At 40.5% G+C, this 20,195-nt stretch overlaps 1 protein-coding gene across 1 annotated transcript in view; it reads left to right on the forward strand.

Annotated features, from left to right (window-relative positions):
- LOC122440316 (adhesion G protein-coupled receptor E4-like) overlaps positions 1-9,106 on the forward strand; it is a 36,649-nt gene extending 27,543 nt beyond the window's left edge. Inside the window, exons 15-17 of the mRNA XM_043466398.1 lie at positions 295-475; positions 3,409-3,504; positions 7,630-9,106. Of these exons, the coding sequence (XP_043322333.1) occupies positions 295-475; positions 3,409-3,504; positions 7,630-7,740 (388 nt within the window). The 3' untranslated portion in view covers positions 7,741-9,106. The remainder of the gene's footprint in view (positions 1-294; positions 476-3,408; positions 3,505-7,629) is intronic.
- Positions 9,107-20,195: the final 11,089 nt, after the last annotated feature.

The following is a 20,195-nucleotide window of genomic DNA, read 5'->3' on the forward strand; positions in this document are numbered from 1 at the left end:
ATGGCAGAAGCCAACACAATATTGTAAAGCAATTATCCTCCAATTAAAAATAAATTTTAAAAACTCCTTTTAATTAACAACAAAAAAAAAAAACAAATTGGGTTCTGCCTTCTTCAAGTTGCATGACTTCAAGGAAGGCACTTTGCTACATGAGCTGTTCATGAGGTTTAACTAAGGTAATGCATGAGAGGGCTTCCTGGGTGGCACTAGCGGTAAAGAACCTATGTAAAGCCTTTAGTGCAGTGCACACTATGTAGTGATAAATGAGAGGTATTACTCTTTTTACTTTTTCAGAGTCATGACATTTAAAGCCATCTCTCAGCTGTTTATCCTGGGATGTTCTTGGGGTCTTGGTTTTTTCTTGGTTGAAGAAGTTGGGAAGACCATCGGATCGATCATTGCCTACATGTTCACCATCATCAATGTCCTACAGGGGACGTTGCTTTTTGTGGTACACTGTCTTCTTAATCACCAGGTAAGGCAAATCATTTTGTGTCTCACCAGCTTAATCTGAAAGTCTTGTTGAATTGTTCATATCCTCGCCCTTCTCTGACCTTGTGAAAGTCACTTAGTCATGTCTGACTCTTTGCAACCCCATGGACTGTAGTCCATGGGATTCTCCAGGCAAGAATACTGGAGCGGGTAGCCATTCCCTTCTCCAGGGGATCTTCCCAACCCAGGGATCAAATTCAGGTCTCCCGCATTGCAGACGGATTCTTTACCATCTGAGCCATCAGGGAAGCTCTGGAGTGGGTAGCCGTTTCCTTCTCCAGGGGATCTTCTCTCTGACCTTGTATATTTATATTTTTGGAGTTGCCTTGATTCTAGGAAGAGGGTTTAGGTGCTTCTTGGGTAAACCATGTGCTCTGAGTCTCGTCCATCCATCATTCCAATCTGGATTTCCATATGGGAAAAAAAAGATTGTTAGTCTAGTTATTAATAACTTCTTTTTAAGTAAACTTTTTATTTTGGAATAATCTTAGAAGTATAAGAAAGTTGCATGCATTTGTCTGCTGGTGACTGCCATAAAAAATACCATAGACAGAGTGATCTGGTCAATAGAAATTTATCTTCTCACAATTCGGGAGACCAGATGCCTAATATCAGGGTGTCAGTATGTTTGGGTTCTGAAGAGGACTCTCTTCTTGGTAGATGGTCACTTTCTGAAAGTGTCTTCCCATGGGAGTAAGAATGAGAGTTTTCCGGTATCTTTTCTTATGAGGATGTTGTTAATCTTACTGAACAGGGACTCAGTGCTTATGACCTCGTGCCTGCTAAGTTGGCTCAGTCGTGTCCGACTCTCCACAACCTCATGGACTGGGCCCACCAGGCTCCTCTGTCCATGGGATTCTCCAGGCAAAAATACTGGAGTGGGTTGCCATGCCCCCCTCCAGGGGATCTTCCTGACCCAGGGACTGAACCTGTATCTCTTGTGTCTCCTGCATTGGCAGGCAGGTTCTATACCGCTAGCACCACCTGGGAGCTTATGACCACATTTAACCTTAATCATGTCCATCATGGTCATACCTCCAGATACAGTCACATTGGGAAAGTTAGGGCTTTCATATATGAATTTTGGGGGGACACAATTTAATTCATAGCAGAACACATATCAGTCTGGATAAGGGCGTTTCTGCTGTAATAACAGTTAGCTCATCCCCCTCTGATTTCAGTGGCTTACAATGACCAAGACTTATTTCTTGCTCCTGCTACATAGCTCTGGTATGATATGTATTGTCTTCACTCTCATGGAGGCTGAAGGGGCAGCCCTTATTTTTCAGTAGAACATTGGTGTGTTCATGACAAAGGGAAAGGAGATTATGGCGAAGTACAGTTCAGCTCCCTTCCACTGGCCAAAGCAGACCCCATGGCCGTACCTGAATTTGTCAGAGAGGATGAATAATCCTCCTAGTCAGGTGCACTGTATGGAAAAGCGCTGGTTTATTGGCATAATTTTATATTACCACAAACCCAGAAAGACCAGCTCTAATCCTGGTATTCCCACTAACTGGGTTGCTGTGTGACTCTGGGAAGGCTGCTTACTCTCTCTGAACCTTGGTTTTTCTCACCTGCAAATATGGCAATACCTGCCTCGCCGGATTGAGAATTAAACGAGATAACATAAAACAAATGTCTTAGCAATTTGTGGCACACATGTTCTCAGTGAGGGTCATTATAATTTCACTCTTTATAGGGTAAAGATTGAAAATAACTTTCCTGGCTTTTTTCCCTCTGGTGTTGAGTAGAACTACCAGGAGCTAAGATGCTGGCAGTGAAAAGACCATCTTAACACTAACTCTTTCATCTTTTAGTGCCTTAATGCTTGGTACTCCTCACACACAGAAGTAAAACAGAACTTAATGTGAGTTAATGTTGAGTATTAAGAATTTAGATGTCTTTTTAAAAATGTGATAATGTGGTTAAAGGAAGGCAGTTCATGGAATCACAGTGGGTGGTCTAGTGTCAGGGCTCTGGGTAAGTATGACAAGGTTTTGCATGCTGGCTATGTGATCTTAGGCAAGTCTACTTCCAAGAGTCTCAATTTCTTCACATTTCATTGGGGATAAGAGAAGTATCTTTCTTCTGTTGTTTCTTCTTAATGTTACATTGCATTGGTTAAGATATTAACTGATACATTGTCTATAAAGTACATTAAACATTGCTCAGTTCAGTTCATTTCAGTCACTCAGTCGTGTCCGACTCTTTGCGACCCCATGAATCGCAGCACGCCAGGCCTCCCTGTCCATCACCAACTCCTGGAATCTACTCAAGCTCATGTCCATTGAGTAGGTGATGCCATCCAGCCATCTCATCTTCTGTCGTCCCCTTCTCCTCCTGCCCCCAATCCCTCCCAGCATCAGGGTCTTTTCCAATGAGTCAACTCTTCTTATGAAGTGGCCGAAGTACTGGAGTTTCAGCTTCAGCATCAGTCCTTCCAATGAACACCCAGGACTGATCTCCAGTTAACGTTCAATAAATAATGGCCTTCATCATCGTAATTATCACACCACCATTACCTTCTTTGTCATCATCACCATCATGACCACAATCCTTTTCATCATTATTACTATCATATCATCACCACCACCATCATCACCTTCATTATGGTCACCATCATACCAACATCATCATCATTTTCACCATCACCCTCACCACCATCAACATCATCATTATTATAATCCTATATAGAATCCTTATGGTGCCTTTCATTTAGTAAATGCCTCTTTAACAACCAAGCAAATCCAATCTAAATCAAATGAATCAGCATGAACATGGCAATATTACACCAAGAATCAGGATAAGGGTGACAGAGAATATGTATTGGCATCTATATCTTTAATTTCCTATTTTAGGGTCTTTTCTCCCAAACCAAGCTTTGGATGTAACACAAGCCTCTATATTCCTTAGGTGCAGATGGAATTCAAGCAGTGGTTTGGTGGGGTGCGGAAAGGGGTTGAAACTGAAAGCTCTGAGGTATTTCGCTCTACTACTCAGGTCAAAATGGTAAGATGGGCTCTTCTGCATTGCCGTGTACTTGTCTGAACTCAGTATCTCCTGCTACTAGGAACTTCCTGGTTGCTTATCTGAAAAAAAGGGAAATTACATTAGATTCCTGTATTAAGCTGTGGAAGTTTCTGGGTTTTGAGACCAAACCCAGAAAATCTCTTCTTTCCCTTTTTCTTCTGCTCTCTCTTCCTTCTTTCCTTTGTTTCTTCCTCTTCAGTGCATTAACAAATACCCAATGATATTTAACAGAAATATTACATTTATTCAACAACATTCTATTAACAAAAATTAGCTGAGTTCCTAGTTTGTGCCAGCCACTGTTTTAGATATTGGGGGAAGAGCCTCACCTTCACAGAGTTGATATTCTAATAGGGAGTAGACAGACAGTAAACCACCAAAAGTAGATTATACAGTGTGCTACAAAATGATATATTCTATAGAAAAAATATAGAGCAATGGACTCACAGATATAGAGGACAAACTCAGGGCTGGACTTGAAGAGAGGCATTGTATAGGGGTGGGGACATGGGAGGTATGAACAGTTGGGTACAAGATGGGCTCAGAGCTCTATTTTACAACACAGGAATATAGCCAATATTTTGTAATAACTTCAAATGGAAATTAACCTTTTAAATTATATTAAAATTTTAAAATAAAAAGGAGAGAAATTTAGAAAGCAGCCAGGAATGCACCAGGCTGAAAGAGTTTTGTTGTTCTTCAGTGGCTCAGTCATGTCCAACTCTTTGTGACCCCATGGACTATATAGCATGCCAGGCTCCTCCATCCATGGAATTTTTCAGGCAAGAATACTGGAGTGGGTTGCCATGTCTTCCTCCAGGGGATCTTCCCAATACAGCAATTAAACCTGCATCTCCTACACTGCAGCTAGATTCTTTACCACTGAACCACCAGGGAAGCTCTGGGAAGAGTTTATTTTAAATAATATGACCATAATGAACCTCCCTTCCCAGGTGGCACCAGTGGTAAAGAACCTGCCTGCCAGTATAGGAGACATAAGAGAGGCAGTTTCAATCCCTGGGTCAGGAAGATCTCCTGTAGGAGGACATGGCAACCCACTCCAGTATTCTTGCCTAGAGAACCCCACGGACGGAGGAGCCTGGTGGGCTACACTTCACAGAGTCACACAAAGTCGGATACAACTGAAGTGACTCAGCACACAGCACAATGAACCTCCCTAAGACTCTGGCACTTGGGTCCTCAGTCGTGTCCAACTCTTTGTGACCCCATGGACTGCAGCCCAGCAAGCTCCTCTGTCCCTGGAATTCTCCAGGCAAGAATACTGGAGTGGGTTACCATTTCCTTCTCCAGGGAATCTTCCAGACCCAGGGATCAACCTGGGTCTCCCTCATTGCAGATTCTTTACTGTCTGAGCCACTAGGGAAGCCAAAGACTTGATGAATGTATCTAATTTTTAAAAAAATGACCCCTGGGGGAATCCTCTGGTGGTCCAGTGATTAGGGCTCTATGCTTTCACTGCTGAGGGCATGAAGTCAGTCTCTGATGAGGGAATTAAGATTCCCTAGTGCTAAGACCCTAATGCCGGGAAAGACTGAAGGCAGGAGGAGAAGGGGTCAGCAGAAGATGAGATGGTTAGATGGTATCACCGACTCAATGGACATGAGTTTGAGCAAACTCTGGGAGATAGTGAAGGACAGGGGAGCCTGGCGTGCTGCAGTCCATGGGGTCGCAAAGAGTCAGACAGGATTTAGCAGCTGAACAATAGCAACAAAGCAAGAAATTAAGACTCTCAAATACAATGAGCAATTTCCACTGGCCAGGCATTGCCCTAGGCAGAAGGAAAACAATAGTGACCAAAACAATGAAATTTATAGAGAGTAGAGATTGACCAAAACACCTTTAGGGGCAAGACAAATATCATACAATGAGACAGAGTATGCAGAGAATTAAAATAGAATATAGTGATAGGTAGTGAGGGAAAGACTATTATGGAATGAATGGTTAGGGAAAAACTGAGGAGGTGACATTTCAACTAACTATATAGAAGAGTCCAGAATAATAATCATAATCCCTTATTTTTTTTTAACGTAGATTATTTTTAAAGTCCACATTCTTGCCTGGGAAATCCCATGGATAGAGGAGGCTGACGTGCTGCAATCCATGGAGTCTCAAAGAGTCAGATGCAACTTAGCGACTAAACAACAACATTTTTAAAGTCTTTACTGAATGTGTTACAATATTGCTTGTTTTATGTTTTGGTTTTTTGGCCCCTGAAGCATATGGGATCTTAACTCCCCAGCTAAGGATCGAACCCACACCCTCTTCATTGAAAGGCAAAGTCTTAACCACTGGACCCCCAGGAGAGTCTCATAATCCTTGTCTTTGGACAACATGTTACATTCTAAAAAGCACATAATCAGAGACTTTCCTGGTTGTCCAGTGGTTAGGGCTGTGCGCTTCCACTGCAGGGGGGCATGGATTAGATACCTGGTCCGGAACTAAGATTCTTCATGCTGTGTGGTGGAGCCAACAATAAATAAATAAGTAGCACATAATCAACCTAACCAAGCTTGCAACCTCCATTAATCCTCTGTAGCATTTAAGTGATCCATCACTATTGGGTTTACATACAGCCCAAGTGTCTGGCTTCAGATCCCAGATTCTACCATCTCCAGGCTGTGTGACCTTGCACAAGCCACTTAATATCTCTGAACCTCAGTTTCTTCATCTGTAAAATGGGAATGATAATAATATCTGTCTCATCATGAGAATTAAATGATATCTTATAGGTTAAGCACTTCAAATGCTACCTGGCACACAGCATGTGTTAGTTGTTCAGTCACGTCTGACTACTTGTGACCTCATGGACTGTAACCCACCAGGCTCCTCTGTCCATGGAATTCTCCAGGCAAGAATACCTGAATGGTTTCCAGTCTCTTCTCCAGTGGAACTTCCTGATCCAGGGGCTAAACCCAGGTTTCCTGCATTACAGGCAGATTCTTTACCTCTGAGCCCCATACACTTAATGTTTGTGAAGAGATTAAATTTTTAAACCCCATCATAGATGATGTTATGGGGTGTTGAGTAAAAAAAAACAAACAAACAAAAAACGCACAACCTAAAAGTTGAGAATTATGTTTTATTTGTCAGACTTTCCGAGGACTTCAAGAAGAGCTCTGAGGGACTGCTCCAAAGAGGCAAGGGAGGAGTCAGGTTATATAAGAGTTTTTACAACAAAGATCAGGTAGTCAGAACAGCAAAAGATTACTGTTCATTAAGGGAAATTAACTTAAGAGACATCTGAAAGTTAAGGAATTTAGTGCTTTTCTATGTACAGGAAAATGCGAGTCTGCGTGTGTGCTGTAAGCCGCTTCAGTCATGTCCCACTCTATGCGACCCTATGGACTGAGCCCTCCAGGCAAGACTGCTGGAGTGGGTTGCCATGCCCTCCTGGATCTTCCCGACCCAGGAATAGAGGATCTTCCCGACCCAGGGATGGAACTCAAGTCTCTTAAGTCTCCTGCTTTGCAGATGGGTTCTTTCCCTCTAGCTGCTGCTAAGTCGCTTCAGTCGTGTCCAACTCTGTGTGATCCCATAGATGGAAGCCCACCAGGCTCCCCCATCCCTGGGATTCTCCAGGCAAGAACACTGAAGTGGGTTGCCATTTCCTTCTCCAATGCATGCAAGTGAAAAGTGAAAGTGAAGTCGCTCAGTCATGTCCGACTCGTAGCGACCGCATGGACTGCAGCCTACCAGGCTCCTCCATCCAAGGGATTGTCCAGGAGAGAGTACTGGAGGGGGGTGCCATTGCCTTCTCCTTTCCCACTAACACCCCCTGGGAAACCCACAAGAGCCTAGGCTCATTGAAATAATTGCTTTGATGAGCTCCTTAGCTATTTACCTCGGTATCCCATTCTTTCTCATCCCGAGTCCCCTCAGGGTGCACCTTTGTGGATGGCTGTCCCATCCTTTGTTTACTGATACATCAGGCAACATTTTTCAGATATTAGCTTTGGATTTACTGAGCTTTGAACTGTAGGGCAGTTCTAGCTTGTCACTTCCAAGCAGGCTTAGAAGTTTTAGTTAATTTCTGAGGTGTTCATTTCCCTTCAGCTTTTTCTCCACATTGTTTCCCCCAAATAGGAGAAACTGGAGAAGTCACCGGAATACTTTTGCAAAAAAGACTCTGCGTCTATCCAGCCACCGCCTGGGCCTCACCTTATTAGTGTCTCTTGGCTCAAAACAGACAACTGAGCTGCATGTGGACTGCGCCCCTCACACGTGTGGATGGGACCAACGCCACTGTCGACTTTTCCTGTGAGAATGAGTCCTGACTGATTTCCTCATCTTGGTTTCTCTCTCCATAGAAAGAAAGGGACACCTGGGAGAATTCTTAGATCCAGAATCCAGTATGGTGTGTCAGGGGCAATCAAATGGTTAAGAAATCCTTTTTCATGATGAGAGAAATAAGTGGATTTTCCTCTGCTAGACATTACCAACTTGCATATGACTGACTAACTTCTGGATTCAGCTTACAGATTCTCCTTTGGCTTCTCCATTGCATTTTATGCTCCCCAAGATTTTGCATCTCTGGACACCTGCATAACTCAATAATTCTCATATGAAGTAATATGAAAAGAGGGTTGCATGCTTGGCAATGCAAAAATGGGGCACCACCAGTCCCACTTAGGGGTGAATTGTCTCCGGGAAGAATTTTGTGGTCAGAACACCAGCACTTTCCCCGTTTTCTTTGCCTGAAGACTTTTTTTAACCTACCTTATTCTCTGATTAAGTATAATTTTGTTTTCTTAGTTTCATCTCTGAAGGAAAGTTACAGGACTCAAAATAGCCTGGAGTTAAAATTCCTCTCCAGGTCCTCCCCACCATTCTATGCAAAACAAAGAACTCTCTCACTCGAAGAAAAAATGGACATTAAGGGATTGATTATACCCAGCTCCCAGCTGGTCCAGCCTCTGGCCGATCTCCAAAATTCCTTGCCCCAGCTCGTTTAAGAGACAACTACTTCGAACAACCTCGGAGAAGAACAGGCCCCCTTAAGACAGTAGCTTTCCACATACATGCCTATATATACTTACTCTTTTCTTGGGTAAGTGCGGGAGCTCACTAATCTGACTGCTGCCCCTTCTTGCCTCATTAAAGGTGCTCTGTTCCTGTAAAGTGCCGGTCTCATTCTTTTTCTGATCCTCACCTTCTCTAACTCCTTTACCCTACAATCTCCATGTCCTGGTATAAATGCTAACAAACTGAAACAATGTGGCATATCACATCAGTAATTTGATCTGACTTATTTTGTTCTACTGTTTCTAAATTCGTTTCCAAACATATTGGGTTTTAGGTGTGTATTTTCAGCATTAGAATTATTAAGTGCATGGATAACTTTGTGACCAGACAATGTTTCCAAAACAATTTTAAATTGTAATGACAGTACAATTATAATTCATTAAAAAAGAAAGTGTAGAACATACTGTAAAGTTAAGCATATAGTCAAATTCAGAATACTCCAATACTGTATTTATTACAGGCTTCCCAGGGGGCACTAGTGGTAAAGACCCTGCCTGCCAGTGCAAGAGAAGTAAGAAACACAGGTTCGATCCCTGGGTTGGGAAGATCCCCTGGAGGAGGAAATGGCAACCCACTCCAGTATTCTTGCCTGGGAAATCCCATGGACAGAGGAACCTGGTGGGCTATAGTCCATGGGGTCACAGAGTCAGACAAGACTGAGCACACACACATACATAATGCTATAATATGGTGGTGTGTTAACAACTTAGTCTAGTGTAAAGGTTAAGGGATGAGATATTAAAAATAACTGTAGCTACCTTAATTTGTTAACAAATACAAAATATAAAAGAGATTGTAATTGTGATATCAAAGACAAAAAAGGAGAGAAGGGTGGAGCTTTTATGTGTGATTGGGGTTAGTGAAAATGAAAGTCACTCAGTCGTGTCCTACCCTTTGTGACCCCATGGACTATACAGTCCATGGAATTCTCCAGGCCAGAATACTGCAATGGGTAGCCTTTCCCTTCTCCAGGGGATCTTCCCAACCCAGGGATTAAACCCAGGTCTCCCCACATTGCAGGTGGATTCTTTACCAACTGTGCCACAAGAGAAGCCCAAGAATACTGGAGTGGGTAGCCTATCCCTTCTCCAGGGGATCTTCCCAACCCAGGAATCAAACCAGGGTCTTGTGCATTGCAGGTGGATTCTTTACCAGCTGAGTATCAGGGACGCCCTGGGGTTAAGTTGCTATCAACTTAAAATGGATGATTTTAGCTGTTAGATGTTTTATGGAAGCTTTGGGGTAACCACAAAGGCAAAAACGTTTAGTAGATTCACACACCAGAAAAATGGAATCATTGTATACCACCTTGGAAAATCATCAGTTCATAAAGGTAGGCAGAGAGGAGAAAGGGAACAGTGGAGCTACAAAAAAACTCCCAGGTAGCAACTAACAAAATGACATTAGTAGGTCCTTAACTAAGAAGGACCTACAGTAGAACTCAGGGAACTCTATTCAATACTCTCTAATAGCTTACATGGGAAAAGAATCTTAAAAAAGAGTGAATATATGTATACATATAACTGATTCACTTTACTGTACAGTAGAAGCTAACACAACATTGTAAATCAACTATATTCCAATTAAAAAAACAAAAACAACATTTATACAATGGAATATTACTCAGCTGTTAAAAAGAATGAAATAATGCCATTTGTTACAACATGGATGGACCTCTAGATTGCCATACTGAGTGAAGTAAGTCAGGCAGAGAAAGAGAAATATCTTTATTATGACATTGCTTATATGTGGAATCTAAAAAGAACTGATACAGATTAACTTACTTACAAAAAAGAAACAGATTTACAGACTTAGAGAATGAATTTATGGTTGCCCATGCGTGCCAAGTCTCCTCAGTCATGTCTGACTCTTTGCTACCCTATGAATTGTAGTCCACCAGGCTCCTCTGTCCATAGGAATTCTCCAGTCAAGAATACCAGAGTGGTTTGCCATGCCCTCCTCCAAGGGATCTTCCCAACCCAGGGATTGAACCTGCGTCTCCTGTGGTTCCTGCATTGCAGGCGGAGTCTTTACTGCTGAGCCACTGGGGAAGACCATGGTTGCCCGTACATACATATTTTAGATGGATGACCAATAAGGACCTACTGTATAGCACACAGAACTCTGCTCAATGTTATGTATCAGCGTGGATGGGAGGGGAGTTTGGGAGAGAGTGGATACATGTACATGCATGGCTGAGTCCGTTTGCCTTTCGCCTGAAGCTATTACAATGTTGTTAATCAGTTAAACTCCTATACAAAATAAAAAGTTAAAAAAATTAAAGCTTCACTGAGAAATAAAATGGACTTTTACATAAATATAATTTAAAAATAATTTTAAAAATAAACAAAAATTGTAACAACCATAAATGTTAAAATAGCAGCCAAGAGTCACCATAGTTCATTTGAAGAGATTTTGTGTGCATTTTTAAGGTCATAGACAAAGGACTGTGTCCTTTTTCTGTTTAGGGGGCTCAAACATCTCCTCTATGTGGTAGCAATATAACCAGAGTGTACAAATCACTTCCCCTCCCAGCTTTGAAATTATGTGATTTCTCTTGAAAAGCTAGCTTCTCCTATGGCTCAGTGGATAAAGAATCTGCCTGCAAAGCAAAAGACATAAGAGACGTGGGTTAGATCCCTGGGTCAGGAAGATGCTCTGGAGAAGGAAATGGCAAGCCACTCCAATATTGTTGCCTGGAGAATCCCATGGATAGAGGAGCCTGGTGGACTACAGTCCATGGGGTCACAAAGAGTCGGACACAACTGAGAGACTTAACACTTTAACACTTTCTCTTCCTTGAAAAGTTAAAATTTAGGGAAATTCACATGGTTTCAAAATGTGTACACATAGAATGAGTTCTTATATTGTGCAATTTCAAATTTACATAGATGGAACTTACATAAAACAAAATATTTTTCAGGGGGACAATTTGGCACTAACTCTCCACGTTTAAGCATTTCATAATCCTTCCATTTAAAAACTTCCTTGCTAGGAATCTACCAAGGGGATATTGTGATAAGTGTAATCTATACATACAGGGACATAGGATATACAAATTCAGGTCAATGATGTTGAATTTTAAAAAATGTACAGCCTCCAAGTTGAGAGTCAGGCTTCCCTGGTGGCCCAGTGATTAAGAATCTGCCTGCCAACACTGTTTATAATAGCCAGGACATGGAAGCAACCTAGATGCCCATCAACAGACTAATGGATAAGGAAGCTATGGTACATATACACAATGGAATATTACTCAGCCATTAAAAAGAATTCATTTGAATCTGTTCTACTGAGATGGATGAAACTGGAGCCCATTATACAGAGTGAAGTAAGCCAGAAAGATAAAGACCAATACAGTATACTAACGCATATATATGGAATTTAAAAAGATGGTAATGATAACCCAATATGCAAAACAGAAAAAGAGACTCAGATGTACAGAACAGACTTTTGGACTCTGTGGGAGAAGGCGAGGGTGGGATGTTCTGAGAGAATAGCATTGAAACAGGTATACTATCAAGGGTGAAACAGACCACCAGCCCAGGTTGGATGCATGAGACAAACGCTCAGGGCTGGTGCACTGGGAAGACCCAGAGGGATGGGATGGGGAGGGAGGCGGGAGGGGGGATCGGGATGGGGAACACATGTAAATCTAAGGTTGATTCATGTCAATTTATGGCAAAAACCACTACAATATTGTAAAGTAATTAGCCTCCAACTAATAAAAATAAATGGAAAAAAATAATAAAATTTAAAAATTAAAAAAAAAAAAGAATCTGCCTGCCAGTGCAGGGGACATGGGTTTGATCCCCGGTCCAGGAAGATTCCACGTGCCGTAGAGTAACTAAGCTGTGTGCCACAAGTACTGAGCGTGGGTGCCTAGAGCCTGCGCTCTGCAACAGAAGCAACCACTGCTTCGAGAAACCTGTGCACTGCAACTAGAGTGTAGCCCCCGCTTGCTACAACTAGAGAAAACTCACGCAACAACGAAGACCCAGTGCAACCAAAAATAAACACAAATTTTTAAAAAATTGAAGTTGATAGTTAAGTTTTATTTGGTGGAAAATCTCAAATAACTTTGAGAGACTGCTCCAAAGAGGCAAGGGCAGGACCCAAGATACATAGGAGTTTTTGCAATAAAAACCAAGTAGTTGGAACATCAAAAGTGACTTAAAGGGAAAGTCACTCAGTTGTGTCCAACTCTTTGCAATTCCATGGATTATACAGGAATTCTCCAGGCCAGAATACAAGAGTGGATAGCCTTTCTCTTCTCCAGGGGATCTTCCCAACCCAGGAATCAAACCCAGGTCTGCCACATTGCAGGCTTATTCTTTACCAGCTGAACCACAAGGGAAGCCCAAGAATACTGGAGTGGGTAGCCTATCCCTTCTCCAGCGGATCTTCCTGACCCAAGAATCGAACTGGGGTCTCCTACATTGCAGGTGGATTCTTTACCAACTGAGCTATCAGGAAAGTCTTGGAACATCAAAAGGTTACTATTAATTAAAGAACACCAGATATCTTAAGTTAAGAAATTTAGCGCTTTTTTATGTATGGGACGATGCAAGAGTCTGGGCTCACTGAAATCATTCCTTTGACATGCACCTCAGCTTACCTGTGCTTTCTTGCTCTGAATCTCCTCATAGTGGTTGTCTGCAGTGGCTGAGGGCTTGATGGCGGGCAAACTGTTTTTTTCAACCCTGAGTTCCATCAGGGCTCACCATCTGGATAGCTGCAACACCCTTTGTTTACTGACGTGGCAGGCAATATTTTTCATTCACAATATGATTTGTTCTATCACCCTGAATTATTTGCTGTGATGTATCAGATGGAGGAAAAAGGAACACTTTGTACAGAAAATGTTGCCTTAAACTTGTGCATACAGTTACAAAATCGCTAAGCTACCATGCTCAAAGATAACCCAGGCTAGCATGGCTTAACTTTTGTTGTTGTTCAGTCGCTACGTGGTGTTGTCTTGCTGGACTCTTTGGGACCCCTTGGACTGCAGCGCACCAGGCTTCCCTGTCCTTCACTATCTCCCAGAGTTTGCCCAAACTCGTGTCCATTGAATCAGTGATGCCATCCAACCATCTCATCCTCTGTCATCCCCTTATCCTCCTGCTTTCAATCTTTCTCAGCATCATGGTCGTTTCCATTGATTTTGCTCCTTGCATCAGGTGGCCAGAGGGTTGGAGCTTCAGCTTCAACATCAGTCCTTCCAATGAATATTCAGGGTTGATTTCCTTTGTGTGTGTGTGTGTGTGTGGTGTGTGTTTAAAATATTATACTTTATTCTAATAAATTTCTAAAATTTTGATAAATAGACAAATTTTTTAGAAACCATGATTCATAAAATTAATACTAAAAAAAAGATACAGAAGGTTTGCAGCATTATAATTTTCTCTAGTTTTACTGAGGTATAATTGACAAATAAAAATTGTATATATTTAAGTTGTACAACATGATCCTTTGATATATGTATACATTATGAAATGACTATCACAATCAAGGTAATTAACATAGCCATCACCTCATTTAGTTCTTTTTCACTTTTTTTCTTTTGTGAGAACAATTAAAATTTCCTCTCTGATATGCTCAGTTCAGTTCAGTTCAGTCGCTCAGTCATGTCCGACTCTTTGAGACCCCATGAATCGCAGCATGCCAGGCCTCCCTGTCCATCACCAACTCCCAGAGTTTACTCAAACTCAAGCCCAACGAGTCGGTGATGCCATCCAGCCATCTCATCCTCTGTCGTCCCCTTCTCCTTCTGCCCCCAATCCCTCCCAGCATCAGGGTCTTTTCCAATGAGTCAACTTTTCGCATGAGGTAGGTAGCTTAGCATCATTCATTACTAAGGGACAACTTGGCCTCAGGAAATGTTTGGCAACTTCTGAAGGCAACTTTGGCATCACAGACAACGTTGGCATTAGTGAACAAAAGCAAGGGATTCTGCTTAGCATTCTACAATGCAGAGGACACACTCCCAGTCACAAAGAATTATACAGCCACCCACAAATGTCAGTAATGCTGAGCTTGAGAAACTCCGCCCTTACTTTCTATAAATGCTAAACTCAGCTATATTCCTTTTGCCACTGGATGCAGGAAATTTTCTACAGAATATATGAGTGGTAAAGAGAAAGTAGCTTTTAATAGGAAATTCAATATTCTCTTTCTTTCCCTAAGATTGAGAAACCCTGTTCTCCTGGCAAAAGTGGACAGCAAGTATGAACACATGAGAAATTTCAAAAGACAGTGAAGGCCAACATTTTAAATTTTATAATACCATACTTTTAAAAAATATCTAGTCATAGAAAAAAAGGACTGACTGGTTGAATCTTCTTGCAGTCCAAGGGACTCTCAAGAGTCTTCTCCAGCACCACAGTTCAAAAGCATCAGTTCTTAAGTGCTCAGCCTTCTTTATGGTCCAACTCTCAGCTTTGCCTATATGGACCTTTTTTGGCAAAGTGATGACTCTGCTTTTTAATATGCTGTCTAAGATTTGTCATAGCTTTTCTTCCAAGAAGCATGCATCTTTTAATTTCACAGCCACAGTCACCGTCTGCAATGATTTGGGAGCTCAAGAAAATAAAGTCTGTCACTGTTTCCACTGTTTCCCCATTTATTTGCCATGAAGTGATGGGACCAGATGCCATGATCTTAGTTTTTTGAATGTTGAGGTTTAAGTCAGACTTTTCACTCTCCTCTTTCACCTTCATCAAGACACACATACACACACACATATGAATGTGTATACATGGTATGTCATTGAAATTTTGAAATGAACTTTCCCCATTATTCAAAATAATGCAGGTCTTTTTTTTTTTTTTTTTTTTTTACATAAAGACTTATCACGAGAACTGGATGACTTACAGTTTTTCTCTCATGACAAAAGTTTGGGTATAGGTGACTCTTGTAGTCCTGACGTGCCCTCATGTTCTTAACTCAATTTACAATCTAAATTTGTATTCTGTTATCAAAGCCTCACAGAATCGGGGGTGGGGTGGTGTATTATTGTGTGTATGCCAATGTAAACTTGCCTGTCTTTACAGTGCTAAAAAGTTTAATACCAGTTTTGGAAAATCATCTTGCAAGTTATCATCATAGCCAGGATGATAATACTACTATACATATATTAGTATATGATATGTATATGTATATTATATATATATAGATAGATAGATAGATAGATACAAAAACTGGTATCAAACCTACATCTCCTACATTGGCAGGTGAATTCTTTACCCTAGAACCACCAGAGAAGCCCCACATATATATATATCTATATATATAACGACAAAGATTGGTGTGATGTGTGTGAGTATGTGTGTCTTCAAGCAAAATTGATAAGTTTCATTGTTTCACTCACTCATTACTAAAAAAAAAAGAGGATAAAAAAGAAAAACCTGAGTTTGTTATGTTCACCTGTTTTCCCAGATGCAATGTTTTTATCACGTATAATGTTTAGGAGAATGAATAGGATATGTAATAAAAGTGTACCTAGCTGGAAAAGTCAGTGTATTATTTCTACCATTCTGTGGATATGGGTGACTTTTAAAGACAATTTTGATTTTTTTAGAGCAATTTCAGGTTCACAGAAAAATTAAGCGATGGGTATAGAGAATTCCCATGTGCCTGCCACCTGCACACAGGCGCAGACTCCCTGACTGGCCCACCCCCAGCAGTACATTTGTTAAAACTGATGAATCTGCATCAATACATTGTAGTCACTCCAAATCCGTAGTTCACCAATTAGGGTTCACTCTGGGTGTTGCACATTCCAAGGGTTTAGATAATTGTGTAATGATCTGTGTCCATCATTATAGTATTCACTCATGAGCCCTAAAACTCATCCACCTATTCATCATGTTACTGCTGATGTCAAATTTTTGAGTTTTTTTTATAGCTAATATCACATTGTATGTTTTTAAAGATTTATTTATTTATTGGCTGTGGTGGATCTCTGTGGCTACACATGGGCTTTCTCTAGTTGCCTCCAGTGGGGGCTTCTCTTTGATGTGGTGCTCATGCGTCTCATTATGGGGGCTTCTTGTCTCGCTGAGCACAGGCTCTGGGGCGCACGGGCTTCAGTAGTTGTGGCACATTGGCTTAGTTGCTCTGCAGCACGTGGGATCAAACCCGACCAGGATCAAATCTGTGTCCCTTGCATTGCAAGGCTTAACCACTGGATTGTTAACCACTGGACCATCAAGGAAGTCCAGCTCATTGTATATTCCATTTTATATATATATATAAAATATATTATATATATCTCACATCTTTTTTCAATTTAATTATAGTTGATTTACAATGCTATTAGTTTCAAGTGTACAGCAAAGTGATTTGTTTATATATATCTATATCTATATATATATATATATTTTTTTTCTTGGGCTTCCCAGCTAGTGCTAGTAGTAAAGAACCTACCTGCCAATGCAGGAGACATAAGAGATACAGGTTAGATCCCCAGGTCGGAAAGATCCCGTGCAGAAAGTAAAGGCAACCCACTTCAGTATTCTTGCTGGGAAATCCCATGAACAGAGGAGCCTGGGGGTCTACAGTCCATAGAGTTGCAAAGAGTTGGACACTACTGAAGCGACTTAGCCTCCATGCATGCATATTCTTTTTTCAGGTTTTTTTCCCATATAGGTTATTACAAAATATTGAATAGCGTTCTCTGGGCTGTACAGTAGGTCCTTTTTTTAAAATCTATTTTATATATAGCAGTCTGTATATGCTGACCCCAAACTCCCAATTTATCCCTCCTTCCTGCCTTTCCCCTTTGGTAACCATGTTTGGTTTTGATATGTGTGAGCCTGTACCCTTTTTTAAAATTCCACTTGTAAATGGTATCATATGATACTTGCCTTTCTCTGTCTGGCTTACTTCACTTAGTATGATAGTCTCTGGGTCCATTCACATTGCTACAAATGGCATTATTTCATTCACCTTTCTGGCTAATATTGCATTATATAAGTATACTACATCTCCTTTATCCATTTGTCTGTTGATGGACACTTTCATTGCTTCCATGTCTTGGTATTGTTAAATGGTGCTGCTACGGACATTGGGGTGCATGTATCTTTCCAAATTAGCATTTAAAATTTTTTGAATATATACCCAGGAGTGAAATTGCTGGGTCAGATGGTAGTTCCCAAATTGAAGACTTTTTTTTTTATTTCAAAAGTTATTCAGGTGACCTGACATAATACAATATCACATGCAAGCAGTTCTTTTGACCTCTCCTCTACCCCGAAACCAAGGTAACACAAAGACACTACAGAGCGAGAGGAAGTCATGGAGGAAGTTAGAACATGAGACATTCTCAGGACTCTTGTCCACTCCCTCCCCCCGGGTGGTGGAGCATGTGTGGAGCAATCTATATAATTTGGCAGGTACAGAAGCAGAAGGAATCTCTTTCAGAATGAACTGGCAGATACATCCCAAACAGGGTCCTCAATAACACAGATTGACAAAAGAACAAAAAGATGCTTCTGAAACATCCAGAGCAGTGTCAGTGATGTAATATCAGACAGAAGCTAGAATTAGAAGAGAAAGGCAGTAGAGATCATGAATGATTTTTTCCAGGTTCATTGCGATGCAATTGGCATATGATATTGTGTAAGTTTAAGTTTACTTACATGTTGTGTAAGTAAATCGTGTGATAATTTGACTCATATACAACTGCAAAAGGTTTACCATTAGATTAGTTAAAACATCCTTCACCTCACATAATTAACATAATTTTAAAAGAACTGTTTCAGAAGGTGCTCCTCATCGCTAATTATTAGAGAAATGCAAAGCAAAACTACATTGAGGTATTACCTCATCATTCTAATGATGGTCAGAATGGCCATCATCAAAAAGTCTACAAATAGCAAATGCTGGAGAGGGTGTGGAGAAAAAGGAACCTTCCTACACTATTCATAAGGATATTAATTGGTGTAGTCACTATGGAGAACAATATGGCAGTTCTTTTAAAAAATTAAAAACAGACCTACCATATGATCCAATAATCCTGTCTTGGGTATATATTCAGAGAAAACTAATTTGAAAGGATCCATGCACCATAATGTTCATAGCAGCACTGTTTACAGTAGTCAAAATATGGAAGCAATCTAAATGTCCATCCACAGGTGAATGGATATCAAAGATGTAATACATGTATACAGTGGACTGTTAGCCATAAAAAAGAATGAAATAATGCCATTTGTAGCAAATGAATGAACCTATAGATTCTCATATTAAGTGAAGTAAGTCAGGCAAAGATAAATATCATATGACATTGTCTCCATGTGGAATCTAGAAAAAAATGATACAAGTGAATTTATTTATAAAAGAGAAACAGATTCACAGACACTGAAAACAAACTTGTGGTTATCAAATGGGAAAGGGGAGGGTGGAGAAATAAATTAAAGAGTTTGGGATTAATAAATACATATTATTATATATAAAATGAACATCAAGAACCTACTGTACAGCACAGGGAACTATATTCAGTATTTTGTAACAACCTATGATGGAAAAGAATCTGAAAAAGGATAGATATATACACCAGAAACTAACACACATTGTACATCAACTATACTTCAGTAAAAAAAGACTGTTTCAGATTTACAGAAATGTGATGATAGTACCGATGTACCCAGCACCCATGTACCACGTGAGTGACATCTCCATAGACACCGAGCATCTCCTTCACTTCTCTCTCCTGTGAATGTCTTAGAAACAGGGGTAACATTCGTATTCCCAAGGAGGATTTACAGATTAGTTGGAGCTCAATAACCATTTGAGAAATGAAGGAACAGAGAGCCAAAGGAGGAAAGAAAGAACCACTTAATTCAGACTCATGAAGTCTCTACCTTTAGTCTCCTGCTAACCAACAACCAAATCCTGATCTTTTTCTTGAAAAAAAAAAAATCTGTTTTTTAAAGAAAAAAATGAAAACCAAGGAATTATTATGTAATATATCAAACATTTATATAGCCATCACCTAGAAAGGACAATTAGTAACATTTTATTGTGCTTCCCTGATGGCTTAGTGGTAAGGAATCCACCTGCCAATGCAGAAGACCCAAGTTCAGTCCCTGGGTTGAGAAGATCCTCTGGAGGAGGAAATGGCAACCCACTCCAGTATTCTTGCCTGCAGAATCCTATGGACAGAGGAGCCTGGCAGGCTGCAGTCATGGGGTCGCAAAAGAGTCAAACACTACTTGCCAACTAAGCAGCAACAACAGCAGCATTTTATTATATTCAATTTGGGTCTTAATTAGCAACATTTTATTTCCTTCATTTTGGGTCTCTTTAAACAAAGAAAATAACTTTTGACAGATCCAATGACTCCTTTTGACTCTCCAACCCTAGGTTCTGTTTTTCTTTCCATTCCCCCAAGGCAGCAAATCATATTTATTTAGCATATACCCTTCCTTTCTGATTTTCACACATATGAGTGTTATATGCATCCAAACACGTATGCATCTCAACATATATTCATACATAAAACACCCACATCAGTGAATAATATCTAGCATTATTTTGTGCATTTCCATTTTTATCTATATTTGCCTAAATAGGTAATAAATATACTTACAGTTCATGTTATGTTTTTAAGTTCAACTGGCCTATGAAGA

This window comes from Cervus canadensis, chromosome 4 (genome assembly GCF_019320065.1).
Source record: "Cervus canadensis isolate Bull #8, Minnesota chromosome 4, ASM1932006v1, whole genome shotgun sequence".
NCBI lineage: Eukaryota > Metazoa > Chordata > Mammalia > Artiodactyla > Cervidae > Cervus > Cervus canadensis.